Source organism: Odocoileus virginianus, chromosome 22 (assembly GCF_023699985.2).
Source record: "Odocoileus virginianus isolate 20LAN1187 ecotype Illinois chromosome 22, Ovbor_1.2, whole genome shotgun sequence".
Classification (NCBI taxonomy): Eukaryota; Metazoa; Chordata; class Mammalia; order Artiodactyla; family Cervidae; genus Odocoileus; species Odocoileus virginianus.
Genome location: NC_069695.1, coordinates 36,241,863 through 36,264,909, shown reverse-complemented (window position 1 = coordinate 36,264,909; position 23,047 = coordinate 36,241,863). Strand labels below are relative to the sequence as shown.

The 23,047-nt window shown below is 40.0% G+C and overlaps 1 protein-coding gene across 3 annotated transcripts in view; it reads left to right on the top strand.

The window, feature by feature from the left end:
• RPRD1A (regulation of nuclear pre-mRNA domain containing 1A) overlaps positions 1-23,047 on the top strand; it is an 85,474-nt gene that overhangs the window by 52,499 nt on the left and 9,928 nt on the right. Inside the window, exons 7-8 of one of the 3 annotated variants that reach the window (XM_020901162.2) lie at positions 8,361-8,558; positions 11,039-11,800. In XM_020901162.2, coding sequence (XP_020756821.1) covers positions 8,361-8,510 — 150 coding nt within the window. In that variant the 3' untranslated portion in view covers positions 8,511-8,558; positions 11,039-11,800. Of the gene's footprint in view, positions 1-8,360; positions 11,801-23,047 lie in introns of those variants that run through there. The other 2 variants (XR_011482766.1, XM_020901161.2) reach the window with 2 other exon arrangements.

Here is a 23,047-nt window from a genome sequence, read left to right as displayed (position 1 = left end):
AAATGAAGTAAATTATGGTGGATTCTCAAAAGTGAGAATTGGAGCTTCTATTAATAAATAGTTATTTGAAGACAGTCATATGAGAAAGACTTGGTAACATCTAGAGAGAGGCAAAAGACATAATAAAATACATATCAAAGAACAGAGCCATTTAGAGTTCTGCAGAAGAACAGTAAAAGGAGCAGGATTGTGAGCATTATCATCAGCCTAAGGCGTTCTTATAATATGTTCTGAAGATGATGTCTTGATACTGTTTGGAATGAAGATAACTAGCTCTACCTTCAACATTAATTCGTTGTGACCCAAGATCCTCAAGTATGTTGTTGCTATCAAATTTCAACTAGGGATGCATACAGTCATAAAGGGAGAAATTAAATTCCTTAGGTGTTTGCATAGGTACACCTAAGAATACTATAGAAATAAGATGTCATGTGGAAATATTACTGTCTCCATCTTTAAGAAGTAACTGTTGTGGGGAAAGTCTTTAATAACCCCAACATGCTAGGATGTCCATGTTTTCTTGACTAAAAAAATATCCTAGTATGTATGTTTTTTAAAACTGGTTGTTATCTGGCCCAGTCATATTTTATACTTGAAGGGGATGCTGAAGATTGATCCCACAGATGAAAGAATGATTTGTCAAAACCTGTGTTCAGAGTATTCTGGAACCTGGATTACATTCAGACTCGATACCTAGAGAAGCTACACAGCTTGCTCACTAGAATCAGGACTGGGCTTCCTAACTTGATGTTTTCCTTTTCGGCTGCAGCAGCTGTGCCTCAGGAAGTAGGTAGGAAGGAAGGGCTAGAGCATGGTAGGCATGATGCTTGAAATTGTTGACCACAGCCTTTACTGGCTACTAACAGTCCTCACCTGGATACAGTTGAAATTCTCTAAGGTTTTTTTTTTTTTTTTTTTTTTTTAATTTTTAAGTCATAGTCATGTATGAAAGAAGAGAGCAGACTTCTTAGTGGCATTTGCAAGAAAAAGTTAGCCCTTATATATACATTTAAGTTCAGAAATAGTGAAGACATTTATTTTAAGCAACTGGAATGTTAGAACAACTATCTGGGTCAGCCCTAAAATGACTAAGAACTCCAAATTTCAGGACATTTATTCTCTTGGCTATTCTTAATGCATGATGGTTCTAATGCCATCCCAGAATGATAACAACAGTCATATGCCACTTCATAGTTTGAAAACTCTTATTAACTTATTTAGGCCTCACAGCCCAATAAAATAGATACCCATATTGTATAAAGGAAGCAACTGAGGCTTAGGTAATCTTAGGGCATCTTGCCTAAGATTATAGGTAATGAATGGAGGAAGCAGTTCAGTTCAATCACTCAGTTGTGCCTGACCCAGCACATGGACTGCAGCACGCCAGGCTTCCTTGTCCATCACCAGCTCCTGCAGCTCGCTCAAATTCACGTCCGTCGAATCTGTGATGCCATCCAATCATCTCATCCTCTGTCGTCCCCTTCTGTCTTCAATTTTTCCCAGCATCAGAGTCTTTTCCAATGAGTTGTTCTTTACATCAGGTGGCCAAAGTATTGGAGATTCAGCTTCAGCATCAGTCTTTCCAATGAATATTCAGGACTGATTTCCTTTACAATTGACTGGTTGAATTTTCTTGTTGTCCAAGGGACTCTCAAGTGTCTTCTCCAACACCACAGTTCAAAAGCATCAATTCTTTGGTGCTCAACTTTTTTATGGTCCAACTCTCACGTTCATACATGACTGCTGGAAAGATGATAACTGACCAAACAGACCTTTTTCAGCAAAGTAACGTCTCTGCTTCTTAATATACTGTCTAGGTTGGTCATAGCTTTTCTTCCAAGGAGCAAGCATCTTTTAATTTCATGGCTGCAGTCACCATCCTCAGTGATTTTGGAGCCTAAGAAAATAAACTCTGTCACTATTTCCATTGTTTCCCCATCTATTTGCCATGAAGTGATGGGGCCAGATGCCATGATCTTAGTTTTTTGAACGTTGAGTTTTAAACCAGCTTTTTCACTCTCTTTCACTTTTATCAAGAGGCTCTTCAGTTCCTCTTTGCTTTCTGCAATAATGCTGGTGTCATCTGCATTTTTGAGGTTATTGATGTTTCTCCTGGCAGTCGTGATTCAGCTTGTGCTTCATCCACGCTGGCATTTTGCATGTTGTACTCTGCATATAAGTTAAATAAGCAAGGTGGCAATATACAACCTTGATGTACTCCTTTCCCAATTTGGAACCAGTGTGTTGTTCCATGTCCTATTTTAACTGTTGCTTCTTGACCTGCAAACAGGTTTCTCAGGAGGCATGTAAGGTGGCTGGATATTCCCATATCTAAGAATTTTCCACAGTTTGTTGTAGTCCACACAGTCAAAAGCTTAAGCATAGTCAGTGAAGCAGAAGTAGATGTTTTTCTGGAATTCTCTTGCTTTTTCTGTGATCAACGGATATTGGAAATTTGATTTCTGGTTCCTCTGCCTTTTCTATATCCAGCTTGAACATCTAGAAGTTCTTGGTTCATGTACTGTTGAAGCCTGGCTTGGAGAATTTTGAGTATTTGTTAGCATGTGAGATGAATGCAATTGTACAGTAGTTTGAACCTTCTTTGGCATTGCCTTTCTTTGGGATTGGAATGAAAACTGACCTTTTCCAGTCCTGTGGCCACTGCTGAGCTTTCCAAATTTACTGGCACATTGAGTGCAGCACTTTCACAGCAGTGCTTGTATCCAGATCTTTTGACTTAATTTCCAGGAAAATCCACTGGGAAGCTACCTGTTCGTGCCCTGTGCTCTGCTGGATGCTATAAGGAATACAGAGACACACACAGTGTGTTTTCCCCAGTTATGGATATATAAACCAGAAAACAATAGTAGTATTTAAGTTCAGAACTAACTTGATTAGTAGCTGGTGTGAAACTACAGTAAGAAAAGCTTCTGTGGCGAAGATTGGTCTTAAAATAGGTCGTGTGAAATGAGAAAATTTGGAACAACATGAGATACTCAATATTAGCTGTAAAGAAAAGCTTTTCTAGTGGTTCAGATTTCATCCTAGCTCTACCCCACTTTCGCTGCACACAAGATAGATTGCACCTCCTGATTGACTGATGTTGAAGTATACATGAGGGTTGCTGTTTGAGTGTGGTGTTGGTGGAGATCTGGCAAGTAAATTAAGAATAAAAATATAGGCCTTGTTGAATGAGTGGGGAATAACAAAGGAGAAATAAAATAACTCATGTAAACAGTTGGCAGGAAATGAGGTAAAACATTGGTTCACAGAATGGCAGCTGATTTTTCAGCAGAAACTTCAGGCCAGAAGGGAGTGAAATGGAAAAGCCTACAACCAAGAATACTTTACCCACAAGACTCTCCTTCAGATCTGATGGAGAATCAAAAGCTTTTATAGACAAATAACAGGTAGAAAAATTCAGCACCACCAAACCAGCTTTGCAAAAAACGTTCAGGGAACTTCTCTAACTGAAAAAGAAAAGGCCGCAACTAGAAACAAACTAAGAGATGAAAAAGCTCACAGGTAAAAGATTAAGGAAATCACCCACACACAAAGCTAGAAAGGAGATTAAAAGACAAAAGGAGTAAAATCACCTGTGTCCACAGTATGCAGTTAAATGATACACAGAGCAATTAGATGTAAAATATGTTAGCAAAATGTAACCGAGAGGGAAGGAGAGTATAAATGGCAGGGTATTTAAAATGTGTTTGATATTGAAAGATCAGTGTATAGACTACTATACCAAAACCTCAGAGTAATTGCAAACCCCAGAAATGTATAATAGATATAAACAAGAAGTAATCCAAAAAAGTACTGAAGATAGTCAACAAATCACAGAAGAGAACAAAAGAAAAAAGAGACCAAAGGAGGAAAGGCTGGAAGAGACAGTCTGGAACTGGAGATGAACAGATATAGATGACTATATCTAAAGTAGATGACAGGGACCTACTGGATGGCAGAGGGAACTGTATTCAGTATCTTATAATAACCTGTAATGGGAAAGGATCTGAAAAAGAACATGATATAGATACATTCTTTTATATCTTTTCTATATAACAATTATTTTTGTTGTACAAGGGTTTACAACTATAAATCAACTATACTTCAATTAAAAATAAAGATAAAGACTTAAAAACATAAAAAAGAACACTGTACTTTTGCAGTGAAGGCAGTATATATCAGTTCAGTATTTATTACTAAAGGAAAGGGCCTGACTTTTTAATTCTTTGACTTTTCAGCAGTTTCTCTCTTTTTGTTAACTTTAGAATTCAGATCCTCTTCATTGCTGGAACAGAGCTAAATTCTTTTAGGAAAAAAGTTATTTAGGTTAAAATACAAAATAATTATTTTGAAAGTCGTTTTTGCAAAATGCAGGTTTAGTTAGAAAAGAATAAGAGAACTAAAAGGGACTTAACTGCAGTGGCCTTGCCTGTTGATGGGCTATCAGGTTAGGCTACCCAAGCTCTTGACTGTCCCTGATGCATGCATCCTGCTGTGTCCATGTTTGTGTTTTCCCTTTCATACTTAGGGTAATTTTTTTTTTAACTAAGAATAAAAAAGATATTTCTTTGCCCCCAACTTCAGCTTCATTGAGGTGAAACTGTCACATAAAATTGTATATATTTACAGAGTATGGTGGGATGATTTAACATAAGTATTCTTTGTGAAATGGTTACTAACAATCAGGTTAATTAATATATTCCTCACTACACATCATACTTTTTCTCTCTCCTTTTTGGTGATGAGAACATAAAGTCTACTCTCAGCAGATATCAGGTGTACGCAGTAGTATTGATTCTAGTCAGCATTTCTACATCAGATCTCCAGAGCATATTCATTTTATAACTGAAGGCTTCTACCCTTTGACCAGCATCTTCCCATGTCCCCCTGCCCAGCACCCCAGTCCCTGGTCAGCATCACTCTTACTGTTTCTGTGAGTTCATCTTTTTTTTTTTTAAAGGGTCCACATGTAAGTGAGATTATGTAGTATTTGTCTAATTTTTTTACTCAATGGTAAAGATTCCACCTGCAATGCTGAAGACTTGGGTTCAGTCCCTGCGTTGGGAAGATCCCCTGGAAAAGGAAATGACAACCCACTCCAGTATTCTTGCCTGGAGAATCCCATGGACAGAGGAGTCTGGCAGACTACAGTTCATGGGTTCACAAAAGTGTCGAACGCAACTTAGTGACCATAAACAACAACAGTGTCCTCTAGCCTTGCCCAGGTTGTTGCAAATGACAGAATTTCCTTCATTCTCGTGGCTGAGTACTCCATTGTACATATGTACCACATCTTTATCCATTCATTTGTTGGCAGAGACTTAGGTTGTTTGCATGTCTTGGCTATTGTGAACAACACTGCGATGAACATGGGAGTGCAGCAATCGTCTCCAGATACTGATTTTGTTTTGAGGTCAGTGTTAGGTATTTGTTCTGACCCCAGGAGGGCATTGTTTTATTGCTTGTTTCTTTCCTCCGATAAAGTCTTTGAGTCAGGACTGGGGAACTATGGATGGAGACAGTGGCAGGCTTTTCTCTAAGTGCTCCCCCTGCTATAGGACCTGAGCTCTAGTGAAGGGGAGGGGTGCAGCGTCCTGTGTTCCTCTCAGCTGCTTGTGAAGACTGCCACCTCCTGAACGGAGGGGGGATGGGGGGGTTAGGGGGTGGGTGGGGGCGGTGGGCAGGAGTTATTGGTGTCCCAGTATTCTCAGCCTCCACGTCTGAGGTAGAGCCTCAGTTTCAAAACAACGTGCACCTCTTACTAGAAGCATTGTTGCCATAGGAAACCGGCCTGTGGAATCCAGTGAGGCAATTTAAGACCTTTAGAACTGTGGCCTGGATCATAGAATTGGGTAATCAGGTTTCATCTGGTTTTTTCTTCAGGCTAACATCAGATGGTTAACCACAACTTCTTAAATCTTTTGTCTTTCAGATGAAAGTCTGATTCTGACTGTAGAAGAAAATTTTTGGTTACTACTTTTGTTCCTAATTGAGGAAAGCTTGATTTTTACTGTTTGTGAAGGATAGTCAGTCTTCTCACAGGATTACTGAGAGGATGAAATGAGTTCTTTTTTTAATGCTTGGTGTATCAATGGACATTCAGTAAAGGGCAGCTCTTGTTTATGTTTACCAGTTTTTTGTATGCAGTGTCACCAGTTGGTAGAGGGTTTAATTGCCACAGATCCTTTGAATCAAAGGATTAAGATAAATCTTAACTGAAGAACAGCCTGTGTGGTTGCTAGAAACTTGAAATTAGGATGGGCAGTAATGATCACTAAAGGCACATGAGACTTCTCAGGACATGTAGCCTCAAGAGGAGCAGAGTGCATGTGCATGTTTGAACAGCATCTGAATCTATCGTGCTAACCTTGGAGTACTTTAGGTGTTATTTATTAAAGAATGATTTAGTATAAACAGAGGGACAGGTGGGGGCTTCCCTGGTTGCTCAGTGGTAAAGAATCTGCCTGCTACGCAGGAGATGTAGGAGCCATGGGTTCTATCCCTGGGTGAGGAAGATCTGGAGGAGGGCAGGGCAACCCACTCCATTTCTTGCTGGGAAATCCCATGGACAGGAGACTGCCATGGGGTCGCAAAGAGTCAGGCAACTGAGCATGCACGCAGATGGGACAGATGGAGGTCTGTGTTTGCCCCCGCCCCCACCGGAGTATTCTGAGGAAGTGTGCTAAGTGTGGAGATGTGTATGGACTGAAAAGTGTGTATCTAGAATGAACACCTTGCTGCTCTTCTGTGAGCCACTCGGAGCTGCTGTCCTGAAACCTACCTGCTGTGCCAGGGTGTCACTGGCAAAGGGGAAAGGGGAACAGGAAAGTCTTAACCTTGAGGTTTCAGATCCCTGTTAAACTCCCTTACTCAACCTTGACCTTCATGATGGATTAAAAGTGCAAGGACAGGCAGACACGGCGAGAATCAACACCTCTTGTGTGTCCACAGTTGTCCCACAACATGCCCGGCTTTCAGCCTCGTTGGCTTTGTCTACCAGGGTGCCCACTTCCCCAGTGTGCCTCAGAAACCCCCCTTTTCCCCCATTGCTTTAGAGCGGTTGGGATGTAGTAAATTCTGACAGACTCCTTTCCCCAGGCATATTCATGGCTGCTCTTTAAAGGAGGGGACTCTAATACAGAGAAGCTTCCCTGATTTCATTTTTAGACAAAACCTATAGAGAAGTGGCTCATGTATTAGTATCCTTTGGGGGAGATTTTACAAAATTCAAGAGCTCTGGACCTGCTTCCGGAGTTTCTCATTTAACTGATGGTTGATGAGGCTGGTGTTCTTTTGAGAATTATGAGTTTCTCCAAAAATTTCCTAGGAGATTCTGTCAGAGTTGAGAAACAAAAAGGGGCTCCTCGTGGATAGGCCTTCCACCCCAGATGAAAGCTTCTCACTCACCTGCTCTGTCTTGGTGAGCTTACCCTTGGTCAGAGGGAGGAAAAGTTTCAAGTCTTTATGGAGGAAATAACAGTCAACTTTTTGATTCCCCTCTTAACACCCTGCCTCTCCTAGGTGATGGAGTAAAGAATGTTCCTCTCTCCTGGTTGAAGTCTGAAAACTTCAGTTATTAATAAAAGATATTTCCACTGCAGAGAATGGCCTGTTCCCCCTAAGCCAAACATGATCTTTATAGGTTTCTAGTCTGATGCCTTAGGCTGCTGTTTGCAGGCTTTCCTAACCTTTTTTTTTTTTTCCCTTTTGTGCCATTGAGATCCTTTGGTGGTCCTGTGAAGCCTTGGACCCCTTCTCAAGTTAAATATTTTAAGTGTAGAAAATAAAATGCGTAACATTACAATAAAAAAAGTTATAGTGAAATAGTTATTGAAGTAATAAAACTTGTAGAGTAATACATGCTTCTCTACTGATACATTAAGTAACACTAGCAGTTCGTCTAATAATTTCAAAGTAGTGATAAATGTGAAAAACTATGATGTAATAATGAAGCATCTGGTTTCTATTTTTGATAAACTCAAAGATACTGATAATACTCCTGTGGCTTTTTTTTGCCAATATTTATAGTCAAAAACAGTGCTAAATTTTAGTTTAAGCTTGTGGAAATAAATATATACTTTTTCTTATCCTTGCCCCAGTATACCTGAGAACCCTATATGCTTCAGTTAAATATTGATATATTTATATGTTAGTCTTCTTTTTACAGGTGTGAGGCAGCAACTTAAGATTGTAGTTTTTCCTAAGAATGAGTTCTCTTGATCCTAAGGCTCACATAATCTTGTTTTTCAGCATAAACTGAGTGCTTTATCATATTTTCTGCAGAGCATTAGCTGGATAAGCTAGATGGCTCTTCTCTGAACTCCCACAGTGCTAATGAGAGTGGTTTGATGTTACAGGAATACAAGCGCAAGTTAGCCAGAGTTTCCCTGGTGCGCAAAGAACTCAGGTCCCGGATCCAGAGCCTGCCGGACTTATCTCGATTACCCAATGTCACTGGCAGCCACATGCACCTGCCCTTTGCGGGGGACATCTACAGTGAAGATTGATGACCAGTCTCTTTCCAGGGCCCAGGACTTTGCAAGAGATGGAGACAGGTTAGGTGGATAGTGCTGTAGTGTTATTTTTGTATATTGTTGAGAGAGTGACATTAACAAAAAGAAATGACAAGTAATTTATAAAATTGTTTAAAATGTTGGTTTGTTTACTATTTTATTGGTAAGTTAACATGACTTAGTTTAAAAGTGAATCTCTATGTGTATTAAGCTCACAAGTAGTGATTATTTTCAGATCTTTTTTGTAAATTTTTTTGATCCAGGGCCTTGTGAGAAATTCCATGTTTCTATTTCTTCATGTATTTTCAAATGTTTTTCTTTATTTTCTTCAGTATCTAATCAGTGAATAGTATGTGATTCCTAAAGGGTAAGAACTAATCAGGTTGGTTGAGACTTTATTATGGTATAGTTAGGACTTGATTGTAGAAGGGACTAGGTGTTCCAACTTGATTTTCACCCTTCTCCTCAACCAAAACATCAGTTCTGTGCCTCTCAACACCTTAGATTCCTTATTCCCCAGGGGTTGGTCATTTTATACTAAACATGGATGTTGTTTTGAGGGTCAGATCAGAACCTAGAGAACTTTCCCACAACAGGGGTTCCATCCCAACAGCCACAGTGTAGGATAAAAGGAGTGTTATATAGGGACCCCTTGATTAAAAGCTGTTTAGAGTTATTTAGGTAGATAGCTATGAAAATGCTTTTGGAAATGTTAAAAGAAAAATTGACATTGTACTAAGAGAACAACTCTGATTCTGGAATCTCTGTTTGTCAAATCAAGCTCCTGTTAACATAATTGATCCCTTTAACATAAAAAGCCATCTGTGGGATTAAAAGAAGAGTAGAATAATGGTACCTTAATATTCTCTTAGCCATTTAACTTTAAAAAACAGTAGTATTTTTAGCTCTAATATCTCATGAACTCAATATTCATTAATGTTTAGTAAAGTAGCCTGGAACATTTTTAATGTTTCCTTAAGGTTTTTGAATTACGTATATTTGGGAATTAAGCAGTCCTACACTACAGGGTAGATATGGTAAATATTATATTTGTATATTTAGAATTACCAAAACAAATGTACTTTTACCTTTTATTTCTAACCCTGTGTTAGAGCAATTGCATGCTCTCCTGCTTTCTCTTTAAATCACACTGTTAAGCTGTGGATTTTGTACTCAGTGATTACTTAGGATAAACTTTTTTTTTCGTTCATTACATATTAGACATTTTTATTTTTGATGTAAGAAGATTCATCTTAGTCAATAAAACAGCTTTTTAAATCCCACAGGTCAGTTATGTCTCACTAGTCTGAATGGCTTCACTCTTTCTCAGTATTAGAAATTATAGTTAAAGTGAATTTACTATATGTGAAGGAGAAAGCCAATATTTAATTTTAGCAGCCAGTAGTTTTCAGAACGGTGCTTTTAACGGTTTGGCCTCTCCAAAACTGACACACATAGTAGTAGTTCCCATCCATACATGGCTTATATTCCAAAGGTTTTTAGTCAACTTTTGGGACTCGGGGCACATTTTCCCACAGGAACAGTAGTAATTAGGTTCCCTGTGAACACTCCCACAGAGAGCTCACCCAGGAACCGAATCCACTTAACCATGAATGTACTGAACTTGTAATGTGGTTGACAGATTACGAGTAGTAGATCCTGACCAGCATTTGTAACATCACTCTGCACTAAGGAAATGGTGTGAAGCAGCATTACACATTGGGGTGTCTCTCTGTCTTGTGTACCTCTGTCCCTAGCTGTAGGATATGTAAGAAAAAGATTCAGTGTGGGGGTGGAGGGTGTGACAAATTCACGATTATTAAAACCTGGTTATACCTGTTACAAAAGTATGCCACTTTGTTAAAGTGAAAGCAAAAACTTGTGTATTAACTTATTTTTTAGCATCTTGACCTTATTTATGATCTACTAAAGTGGTGACTTACTCAAAATAAATTTTTTTTCCATTTAATACTAATTTATAAACTATGTACTCCTGGGAAGATTTGAAACCTACTAGAAGTTTGTTGAAATATTTAAGAAAGACTTCTGACTTAGATACTGATTTTAATGCCAGTATCTGCTCTAAATATTTATGATAAAAATGCATTATTTTTTTAAAGAGCTTGATGCAATTTGTGGTAAGTAATAGTACTCAACCTGAATCCTACCCCCAGTTTCACCCTTTGACCAAGTCTTTACAAGCCTTCAGTTGTTGGTTAATCCACTGACCATAAATCCACTGGTTTAGAAGTCTTGATAGTTAATGTGGTAAGCCTTAGCAGTAAATAGCCTTCCTTTCTAAAAGGGGGATGAAAGTTTCTCAAGAAACTTTAGCTGGGTTAGCTGGGGGTTCTCTAATACCAAATTCTAAATCATGAACATTTTCTTAACTGTGTATGTGAGGCAAATCATGCATTTTGAGTGCAGCTTGGCCTGGCCCCTCAAGAGAAAAGCATGTCACCATACTTGCAGTAGGCATATTTGGTTTGAATGGATACCATCACTCTTTTCTCCACAAACAGTGCAGAGAGCTGTCTGGAGTGGCAATTTGAACAGATTCCCTGGTGTTCCCTCTGCTCCTTCTGTCAATACAGTAAGTAAAATAACCACATGGGGGAGCCTGGGAGTCTGGGAAAATCAGCTGTGCTCAATAGCCAACCTCCCCTTCTAGGAAAACCAGTCCAGGTGCAGCTATTTTGGTACCTCATCTCACATGCACTCTGAATCAGGGTTTTACTATAAGAACTCTTTCAGGATCAGCAAAAGCTGAGATGACCTGGTCATCTTGATTTGCAAAATTAAAATAAAACCAGGTTGTCAGTTGTCATTGTAGATGAGCAACTCATCTATTATTATTGAACTGGTTCTGAGAAATCTTCAGAAAGCTCTCAAAAGTACAAATTAATTAGGAAAGTTAGAATGTCTTTTCTGAATTTTCCATTCAAAAACTTTATATTAAATAACATAAAGCTACTTAACCACTTTGTATTCTATTAAGAAGAAGCTTCTAAGTGGCAGTCTTAGTTGTTGCACTATATCACAGCTTTTTAAAGTGTAAAATCAGTTCTTCTCTGTATAGGAAGGGAGCATTGTGTTACTTACTGAATTTATTTATGCAGAGCATTTGTTGCCATCTGTAATTCCAGCCATCTACACATGAGTCTGTTCTGAGGTGGCAGTAGCACATGGGAGGATGAAGTCTCCCTATTTCTTTACCCCCTTTTCTTTGGTTGTATCTGATGACAATATAAAATGTTCTTAATAAAGTTTTAAGTTCTTTTTGAGATGTGCAGATCATTTTTGTGTATTTGCTCAGGTGGACATGGGGTGAGGAGGGGAGATGAGGATGGGCCGGGAGGGAGGGAAAGTGCTGGAGGTATTCAGCAGTGGAGTGGTGGAGAAACTGCCGAAGGAAATCTAGTTGCTTGGTCAGTGGGAACCAAACTTGAGCGAACATCAGTAGCACCTGGAGGACTTAGTAAACTATAGATCGTGGGGCTCCACCCCCAGGGGTTCTGGGGTAAGGCCTGATTACATTCCTAACAATTTGATGCTGATGCCACTGAGTCTGACACCCACTGCTCTAGACTAGCTTTAAAGTCTGTGACTTGCTTGACGACTTAAAATTCCAGGTAACTCCAGGCAATTCCAAGTAATAATAAGAGTATGGGTTTTACAGTTCATCATGTAGCAAGTTCTTGGGGCAGAGAATGAAACTGCATCTTCTTTTATGACCTGCTGCACAGTCTTAAGTGCCTTTGAATCAACAGATTCACTTATAGTACCTTGAACTCCCTGGAGTACAGGTCCTCTCGCGACATTTAAAGCAGAACTGGAAAATACTAGAAATCTAACGAATCTCTAGGGCACTGTTTGCTAAACTCCTTTCATAAGTCTCTCTTGGGACATTTGCGGGAAGGACACATACCTCCTGGATCAGAATTCTCTGTGATTTTACCATCTAGAAAGTTTGGGAGAGCTAGTCCTTAGGCCAGTGCCCCTGGCTCCCACCCTTGGATGGCCTCTGGTCACTTTATCTGAATTCGGGGGCTTCCCATTGCCATTTGACTATTTCCGCCTCGCGGCAGTGGGTTTTATATAGGGCAGTCTCTATCCAGAGATTCTGTTTTGGAAGATTTGGGATAGACCTGGAAACAAGCATTTTAAATGAGCTACCTGATGATTCTGATACAGGTAATTCTTGACTGCACTTTGAGGAACAGTGCCCTACTGAGAAAATTATGGTCTATAACATACTGATGGTAGGTCTCACGTAAATGTTACTTACTGTGCACCAGGGCTGCTGTAAGCAGGTCACATAACTTTGTGATAGATGGCTCTGATTACTCCAGTTTTACCTATGGAGAAGCTAAACTGAGTCCAAGTTGCTCAGTCGTGTCTGACTCTTACAACCCTATGGACTATACAGTCCATGGAATTTCTCTCCAGGCCAGAATACTGGAGTGGGTAGCTGTTCCCTTCTCCAGGAGATCTTCCCAACCCAGAGATCGAACCCAGCTCTCCTGCATTGCAGGCGCCTTCTTTACCAGTTGAGTCACAAGGGAAGCCCAAGAATACTGGAGTACATAGCCTATCCCTTCTGTAGTGGATCTTCCTGACTCAGGAATTGCATCGGGGTCTCCTGCATTGCAGGCGGATTCTTTACCAGCTGAGCTACCAGGGAAGCCCATGGAGAAGCTAAGATACAGACCCTGAACAGGTCAAGTGGTGAAGCCGGGATTCAGACCCAGCTCCAAGTTTGACTAGGAGCTTATGCTTCTGAACCACCACACAATGCTGCCTGTTACGTTGATACGTTGTGTAGCAGCTCCACCATCACCATATCACATTTTGCATACTGTGAAGTTATAACATGATGTGAACATTCAAATTAAAAAGTAACAACTGGAAGCATTGGGAAGAATGGGGACTTATGAAAAGCTATGATACCCAGTTGTATTTTGTGTTGTTTTCATTGAGGTCAAATATAATATAAAATTCAACTATTTTAAAGTGTACTCCGGCCGTAATTACATTGATAAGTAACATTATTGTGCAGCCATCACCACCACCTACTTTAAAACATCTTCAAAGTCTTCTGCATTTAAAACTCTACCTGTTAAACTAGAACTCCTTAGTCCTTGCAGCCATTTTGCTTTCTGTCTCTATGAATTTGACTTCTCCAGGCATCTCATATAAGTGGAGTTATAAAATATTCATTCTTTTGTGCCTGGCTTATTAAATTTAGCATAATCCACTTTAGGTTCATTCATGTTGTATCATGTGTCAGAATTTCCTTTCTTCTTAAGGCTCAATAATATTCCATTGTATGAATATACCAAATTTTGTTTATCCATTCATTTGTCAATGGACCCTGTGCTTCCACCTTAGGTATTTATTATTTATTTTTTATCTTTTGGCTGTGCTACACAGCATGTGAGATTGCTTCTGCCTTTTGAGTCTTGTCAATAATACAGCTGTAAGCATGAGTGTGCAAAATATCTGTGCAAGTCCCTGCTTTGATTTCCAATTGCTTTTTTCAAAGCAATTGTTTCCATATCAGCACAGTAGAGTTAGTATGAGCTATTGGTAGGGATGGTCTGAGACGACATTTCAGTGAACTCCTGCTGTGTTTAAGGTGTGGTGTTAAATCTTTTGAGATATACAGAGATTATTCAACTGCATGGCTGCTCTCAAAAGGTTTACAGTCTAATGGGAATGGAGTATGGTAACACTTTAGAGTTGACCAAAGCGTGCTTTTATTTTTAAACTACCATATTTCTTCCAAGCCAGTGGTTCCATAGGCCAGCAATATTAGCCTCAGCTGGGAACTTCTTTAGAGTGCTGAAGTCTCAGGCTCCAGACCTACTGAATTGGAAACTCTGAGGTTGCAGACCAGCAGTATCTTTTACACAGGCCCTTTGGGTAGTCCTGATGCACACTAAAGTTCCAGGGTTGTTTTGTGTACCACTGTTCTATGCAGTCGACCGCTTACCTCAACACTTTATTGTCAAGTATGGAAAAGCTTTAGAGGGAATAAAAGGACTTGGTGCGACAAAAGCAATTGTAAAAAAGTATGCTTTTCTGACAAGCCAAGAAATGCTTTTCGTCTGCATTATTTCTACAGTTAGGAAGCCTCCTGTCTCCACCCTGGCAAATCTGTCCATATTTTCTTGTTTCATTTCTCTGTCCAGTATATCTCTTGTCCTTCTTCAGAGGATGGTAGAGTGAAGGAGAAACAGTAATGCCGTCCGGGGTCTGACCACCATCTGCCTTATCAAAAGGCTGATTAGCCCTCTGTACGTTTATACCACCACAGGTTTAGCCATTTTAGTTACTGAAATCCCTGTGATTTTATTTTCAACTTGCTGGATGCCATCAAAGATGAAAAACTGTGTTTTCCTCCCCCCGCCCCTTTTTCTGGGCTGCACGGGGTGTCTCTGTTGCGGCACACAGGCTCTAGAGTGCACAAACTCAGAAGCTGTGGCTCGTGGGCTTAGTTGCCCTGCAGTATGTGGGGTCTTAGCTTCCCAACCAGGGATCCAACCTGCATCTCCTGCATTGCAGTGCAGATTCTTAACCACTGGATCACCAGGGAAGTCCCTTTATTGCCCTTTTTATAAATGGATCACTGATTAAAATGGAATGACTGAAGTGAATTTTGAAAGTAACGTATTTCACATTTGAATTCTCTGCATCATGGAAAAGATACAAAATTGTAATTTTGATTTAAGGGAAATTGCTATGCAGAGCCATTGGCTTAATATTCAGATATATTTAGAAAAATTCAGTTGCATTGTTTAGATTTATCATCTTAAAGTCATATTACAAATATACAAAGAAATATTTTTGTTTTAAATAAAACTTGTGTTTACTTATGGAAATACAAGTTAAACAAATTTTAAGAAGTTTAAATCATATATTAATACATGGCCTTTTTTGAAATACCACATTTGTATTTAGTGTCTCCTTTTTCCAGCTCTTGATATTTATGTTGTAAAATCTTCTAGTACTTTTATGGGGTCTGAGCTCACAATGCTGTTTGATTGTTAAGGTATTTGTATAATTTGGTGATAAACTGCCATAAGGTGGTTGTGGTTTTGTGATTTGAGCTGTTAGACTGCAGCTGGAGTGTGCTTAAGTGAGGGAAATTTAGTTTTCATTGTTCTTTTGAGTTGGTGTTTGAGCTTCCCAGGTGGCGCTCATGGTAAAGAACCCGCCTGGCAATGCAGGACATGTAAGAGACGAGGGTTCGCTCCCTGGGTCAGGAAGATCCCCTGGAGGAGAGCATGGCAACCCACTCCAGTATTCTTGCCTGGAGCATTCTGTGGGCAGAGAAACCTGGCAGGCTACAGTCCACGGGGGCTGCAGAGAGTCAGACAGGACTGAGCAAGTACCACTTTCACTTTGAGCTCTGCAGCACTTCAGGCATGCTTCATGTCCAGTTCCTTGTAGCTTTATCAGCGTGTGACACCCTAGCCTAGTCATTAGCCTCAGCATTCTCCCTGTTAGAATTGCTAGTCTTTCCCTGTCTTAGAAAGCATGAGGAGAAAGACTAGCTTCTTTCTAGTTATTTTTTCTTTTTTGCTTTTATGTCCATTGATGAACCCAGCAGTTACAATTATGATAAAGTTCTATATAAGTGGCATAAAGCTCTTTTTCTAGTTGGGTGTAATTTTCCCACCAGGGGCCAATAAAAATTGAACTGCTAATGATGGAGCCAACTGATTGGTTCAAATATAATTTTTTCTTACCCAGGTTTTGTAACATGGCTTAGATCTTTTTATTAAGGTGTGTGTTTTTCAAAACAAATGACTTAGAAATAATATACAGAAAACTTAATTATTTTAATATAGAGGAAGTGTTTTCTAAGTGTTTTTTAAAAAGCTCCATATTATTAATTTAAAAATCCTTGTAGTTATATAATGTAACACTTGGTTACATTGGTAACCAACAGTTGGTAATTCAAATAACCCAGGGCAATAGGTAAGCAATTTTATTTTCAGATGTTATATAATCATAGTCATATGTGAATTTAAATATTCACTAGATATATATTTTGTAGCTTAATAATTACCTTTGAATACTTTAATTAGGTTAGATACAATGAAGAGATTCCCCAAGTGCTTGTTTCCTGTCATTTCAGAAATTCTAAATAGTTGCTTTCACTATAAAAAGTTTAAGAGTCAGAGTTAAGCATCATTTGGTTAAAATATTCAGTTCAGTCACTCAGTCGTGTCTGACTCTTTGCAATCCCATGAACCCCAGCACGCCAGGCCTCCCTGTCTATCACCAACTCCCGGAGTCCACCCAAACTCATGTCCATTGAGTCGGTGATGCCATCCAACCATCTCATCCTCTGTCGTCCCCTTCTCCTCCTGCCCTTAATCTTTCCCAGCATCAGGGTCTTTTCAAATGAGTCAGTTCTTCGCATCAGGTGGCCAAAGGATTTGGAGTTTCAACTTCAGCATCAGTCCTTCCAATGAATATTCAGGACTGATTTCCTTTAGGATGGACTGGTTGGATCTCCTTGCTGTCGAAGGAACTCTAAAGAGTCTTCTCCAACACCATAGTTCAAAAGCATCAATTTTTCGGTGCTCAGCTTTCTTTGTAGTCCAACTCTCACATCCATACATGACCACTGGAAAAACCATAGCCTTCACTAGATAGACCTTTGTTGACAAAGTAATGTCTCTGCTTTTTTTTTTTTTTCTTTTCTTTTTTTTGTCTCTGCTTTTCAATATGCCGTCTAGGTTGGTCATAACTTTCCTTCCAAGGAGCAAGTATCTTTTAATTTCATGGCTGCAATCACCATCTGCAGTAATTTTGGAGCCCAGAAAAATAAAGTCAGCCACTGTTTCCACTGTTTCCCCATCTATTTCCCATGAAATGATGGGACCAGATGCCATGATCTTAGTTTTCTGAATGTTGAGCTTTAAGCCAACTTTTTCACTCTCCTCTTTTGCTTTCATCAAGAGGCTCTTTAGTTCTTCATCACGTTCTGTCATAAGGGTTGTGTCTTCTGCATATCTGAAGTTATTTTTATTTCTCCCGGCAATCTTGATTCCAGCTTGTGCTTCTTCCAGCCCAGTGTTTCTCATGAGGTACTCTGCACATAAGCTAAATAAACAGGGTAACAATATACAGCCTTGATGTATTCCTTTTCCTATTTGGAACCAGTCTTTTGTTCCATGTCCAGTTCTAACTGTTGCTTCCTGACCTGCATACAGGTTTCTCAAGAGGCAGATCAGGTGGTCTGGTATTCCTGTCTCTTTCAGAATTTTCCCCAGTTTATTGAGATCCACACAGTCAAAGGCTTTGGCATGGTCAATAAAGCAGAAGTAGATGTTTTTCTGGAACTCTCTTGCTTTTCTGATGATCCAGCAGATGTTGGCAGTTTATTACTCTTCCATATTTGCAGTTTTTTTTTTTTTTAAATCATGCTGCACGACTTGTGGGATTTTATTATAATAGTTCCCCAACCAGGGATCAAACTCATGCCCCACTCAGTGGAAGCATAGAGTCTTAACCACTGGACTGACAGGGCAGCCCTTCATTTTTGTTTATGAACATTGATTTGGTTTCTGTTTTGTTATATTAGTCAGTGCATTACGTGGATATGATAGCAATAACTGTCAGTAGTTGTTTGCAGAGGTCTTTAGATAAAAAAGATTAAGCACTTACTTTCTAGAAAGACATAGCATCAAGAGCCAACAAAATTCAGCTGTGAAGTCAAAATTGTATCATCTTCAGTTCGCCTCATGCTGGAGAATAGTTCTATCACAGAACTCTACAAGTATTCAGTTTGTCTGAACCCATGCCCTGTTTCCTTTAGAGCAGGGATGACACATGTATGTCATACATGCCCTTCTTCCCATAAGTTTCTGTCTCTTTTTTATGGCACATGTCTTTAATTCTATGAAGCCTGAATATGTCTTCAAAAATCAGAGCTCCAGGCAGCCATCACCAGTTGACTGGAGTTGGAACAGGAATTGAAATACATTTCTTCGCTGTTTAGGTGAAAAGTCTAATGAGTCCTTTACAGTTTCAAAAATGGTGCCAACTGAACTGTAGTGACCAGTAAGAGGAGGATAGTCTCAAGAGTTTGTAGTTTCCCAAGAAAACCATAGTTTCCCAGTCCAGAATTCCCATTTTAGCTTTTCAAGATTGTATTGACCTAAGCTGTCAGGAGCCCAATTAATAGTGGTGCATGGTGTTGGGAAGATCCCCTGGAGAAGGGCATGGCATCCCACTCCAGTATTCTTGCCTGAGAAATCCCATGGACAGAGGAGCCTGGTGGTCTAGTCCATGGGGTCGCAAAGAGTCAGACATGACTGAGTGACTAAGTACATGCACACATGGTGTCTAAGTAAATATCTCCTTTCCATTTCATATAGGAAATGTAGTTTCTGAACAAGTATGTTGAGGCTTTAATATGTGGTAGTTAGCATACCGGCAGCTGAGAGAACTCAAGCATGCGTAAGCTGCACCTCTGACCTTACAGAACTCAGTTCTAATGTGGGAAGCAGACACTGACTGTATTATAATGTTGTCATTTCTATGCAAGTGGTATGAAGAAATGTACAACACTGAGAAAAGAATGGTTTCGATGTCTATAGGGAACAGTTGGATAGAGCTTTGTTTTCTTTTTGGCCACTTAATTTTTTAATTGAAGGATAATTGCTTTGCAGAATTTTGTTGTCTTCTGTCACACGTCAACAAGAATCAGCCATAGGTGCACCCATGTCCCTGCCCTCCCAAACCTCCTTCCCATCTCCCTCCCCATCTCACCCTTCTTGCCACAGAGCCCCTGTTTGAGTTTCCTGAGTCACACAGCAAATTCCCACTGGCTGTCTATTTTATATATGGTACTGTAAACTTCCATGTCACTCTCTCCATACACCTCACCCTGTCCCTCCTCACCTCCCCCCATGTCCTTAGGTCTGTTCTTATGTCTGTTTCTCCACTGCTGCCCTGAAAATAAACTCATCGATGCCATCTTTCTGGACTCCATGTATATGCGTCAGTATACGATGTTTATATTTCTCTTTCTGCCTTACCTCACTCCTCCGCGTCATTAGAACTGGCTCAAGTGCATTCCTTTTTATGGCTGAATAATATTCCATTGTATATATGTACCACAGCTTCTTTATCCATTGATCTAGGTTAGAGCTTTTTTTTAAAATTTTTTTAAAATTTTGTTTTTGGCTGTGCTGGGTCTTCATCACTGCCCATGGGCTTTTCTCTTCAGCTGTGCTGTGCAGGCTTCTCGTTGTGGTGACTTCTCTTGTTGCAGAGCACGGTCTCTAGAGTGTGCAGGCTCAGTAGTTGTGGCACGTGGGCTTGGTCGCCCTGCAGCATGTGGGATCTTAGATCCTGGACCAGGGATTAAACCTGTGTCTCCTGCACTGGCAGGCAGATTCTTAACCACTGGACCACCAGGGAAGTCCCTGGAGAGCGCTGTATAGAAAAGAGGAGTGACGTCTGACTTTCTCTCTGTCAACTCAACATGGATCAAACAAAGAGATTTTTTTAAATGTGTTCTTTACCTGTGTCTCAGCAACACTGATGGATTAAATGAAAATTAAATGAGATAGAGTATATAAACATGCTTTTTGCTCAATGGAAATCTGAAGGCATTAAATGTTACTCATTGAATAATATGACTAACTGTAGAGTAGGTCTATTGGAAAGAAGGGTAAGGTTTTCAGGAAAAACCTGATTTCAGGCACGTGCTACATGCTGCACGGGCCAGACAACACAAGCTGTCTTGAGAGTTGTTCCTTGCTCCTCACCACTACCCCATGTCACAGCTGTGTGTGTGTGTGTGTGTGTGTGTACACACGTTTCTCTTCTCTGTGACAAAAAAGTGACGCAGTTTTTTATTCTATTCATGGTGTTGGAAATGCAATGGTTAGAATGTGACGTTTAGTTTCATAAAACTTGACTCTGTATCTGAACTCACTTGCAACAGTTGTCAGACTATGGACCAGTAAAATAAAGATCCTTGCAGATTAAAATGAAACATGGTGTACAGTCTGATTTCTTTCACTCTATCATCATTATGACTGAGATTGACTGTCTTGACAGGAAGAGAGGGTCAGACTGCAGACCAAGGACCGAGCTACTTGTTCTTACTGTTAACTAGCTAGATTTAGTCTTCAGTAAATGCAGTAGCTAGTTTGTTTAACCACATAATTTGAGGAATGCCATTTCTGACTGTAAAGGATTCGAGGCAACAATGAGAACTACGTACTGGCTGAGGTAAAATATATGAATCCTCCTGGGAGGAGCATCCGTCACCCAGCTTTGGCTGTGTCTCTCAGACCTGGACCTGTAAGATACACACTCAAGTGAGGGTTCTGTTCACAGCTTAACCTAAGCACTAATTTATGAGAATGTACTATATTTTCCTGCTTTTATTGAGGTTAATGATTCCCCTACAAGAGCTTACTTAAAGGCTTGCATATATAATTGAGGTTATGGAGCTTCCCTGGTGATGCAATGTGGAAGTCCCAGGTTCGATCCCTGGGTGCAGGAAAATCCCCTGGAGGAGGAACTGGCAGCCCACTCCAGCACTCTGGCCTGGAGGATCCCATGGACAGAGGAGCCTGGTGGGCTACAGTCCATGGGATCCTAAAAGAGTCGGGAGCAACTAACACACATACACATATACCTGGTTGCTCCATGGTTAAGGATCCACCTGCTGATGCAGGAGACACAAGTTCAATCCCTGATCTGGATCCCACATGCCATGGAGCAGTTAACCCCACACGCCACACCTGTTGAGCCTGTGCTCTGGAGCCTGGGAGCCGCAACGACTGAGCCTGCGTGCTGCAACTACTGAAGCCCGTAGGCCCTGGAGCCCATGCTCCATAGCGAGAGAAGCACTGCAACGAGAGAGTAGCCCCTCTTTGCAACTAGAGAAAAGCCCAAGCAGCAACGAAGACCCAGCAAAGCCAAATAAAAGTAAATAATAATATTATCAAGATCATGAAACTTCCCCAGGTTTGATAACCTCAGGTTTCAAAAGCTTACTGGTCTAAGTGTTTTTCTCTTTCTCTTGTCAGAATTTAGGTACTGTAGTTTTCCAGGAAGTGCCTAGAGACAGTATTAGCATGTTTGATATGCATGTATGAGACTGTGGTTAGAAACTTTATAAATTCTTTAGAATTGGTATGCCAGCAATATTTTAGATAGACCATAATCTCTAATGAGGACTATTATCCTAGACAAGATACTGCACCTTAGAGATCCTTGAAGCTCAGGGAAATGTAATTCTTACTTAATTTATGTGAGGAAATAACATAGTACTTACTGGAATCTTAGTGGAGGAGTGTGAACTCCCCAAAACCCAAAAGTCCAAATTAGATTTTATTTTTGGCCATGCCATATGACTTGCAGGATCTCAGTTCCTCGACCAGGGATTAAATTTGGGCCATGGCAGCACTAGGCCACAAGGGAACTCCTCTAAGTCAGACATTTAAATAGTCCTGCTTTTGACCAAAAAATTAAAAAGCTAAATTTTAGACCTACCTTAAAAAGTCTCTTTTTGTTAGTCAAATACAGTTATATTTAAATACCAGGTCTCCTGCCTGGTGTTTGCGTGCATTCTAAGTCGCTTCAGTTGTGTTCAGCTCTGCAACCCTGTGGACTCTTAGCTCTCTCGGCTTCTCTGTCCATGGGATTTTCCAGGCAAGAATACTGGAGTGAATTGCCATGCCCTACTCAGGGGATCTTCCTGAGCCAGGGATCACCTCTGTCTCTTACGTCTCCTTGATTGGCAGGTGGGTTTTTTTTACCTCTAGTACCACCTGGGAAGCCCAGTGAGGGTGTATGAGAAAAAGTAGCTGGTACTGCAGCTAGCTAGTAATTGCAGGGAGAATTATTTAGATCCATACACTCTAATTACAAAATATTGAAGCATAAAAAAACCCAAATACAAATATTTAATACCCAAGTTCAGACTGAAATTTTGGGATAACTAAAATAATAAGGGATTCCCTGGTGGCTCAGATGGTAAAGAATCTTCTGGCATTGCAGGAGACCCAGGTTTGATCCCTGGGTGGGAAAGATCCCCTGGAGAAGGAAATGGCAACTCACTACAGTCTTCTTGCCTGGAGAATCCCGTGGACAGAGGAACCTGGCAGGCTGCAGTCCATGGGGTCACAAAGAGTAGGACATGACTAAGTGACTAACACTTTTCACTTTAAGCTACAACTGGTGATTTTACATTTTTAAAAGTTAAGAAAGGATTCAAAGACGTAGTTTAAATAGTATAAATTACATATATGTTGGCTGTGTATGTGTGTATAGTTGCATATTAAAATTAGTAAGAAAATGTTCTCTAAAATGCTAATAGGTCTGAAAAGAAATTTTTAAGTATTTCATATCAAAACAAGGTTGAAAAGACAGGTTGAATTGAATATATAAAAAACTATATGAACACCTGTACCACTCTTTTGTCTGTTAACTTTAATGACAACTGTTAATTGTACCCAAGATTTATAACTAACATTTTGGGATGCCCA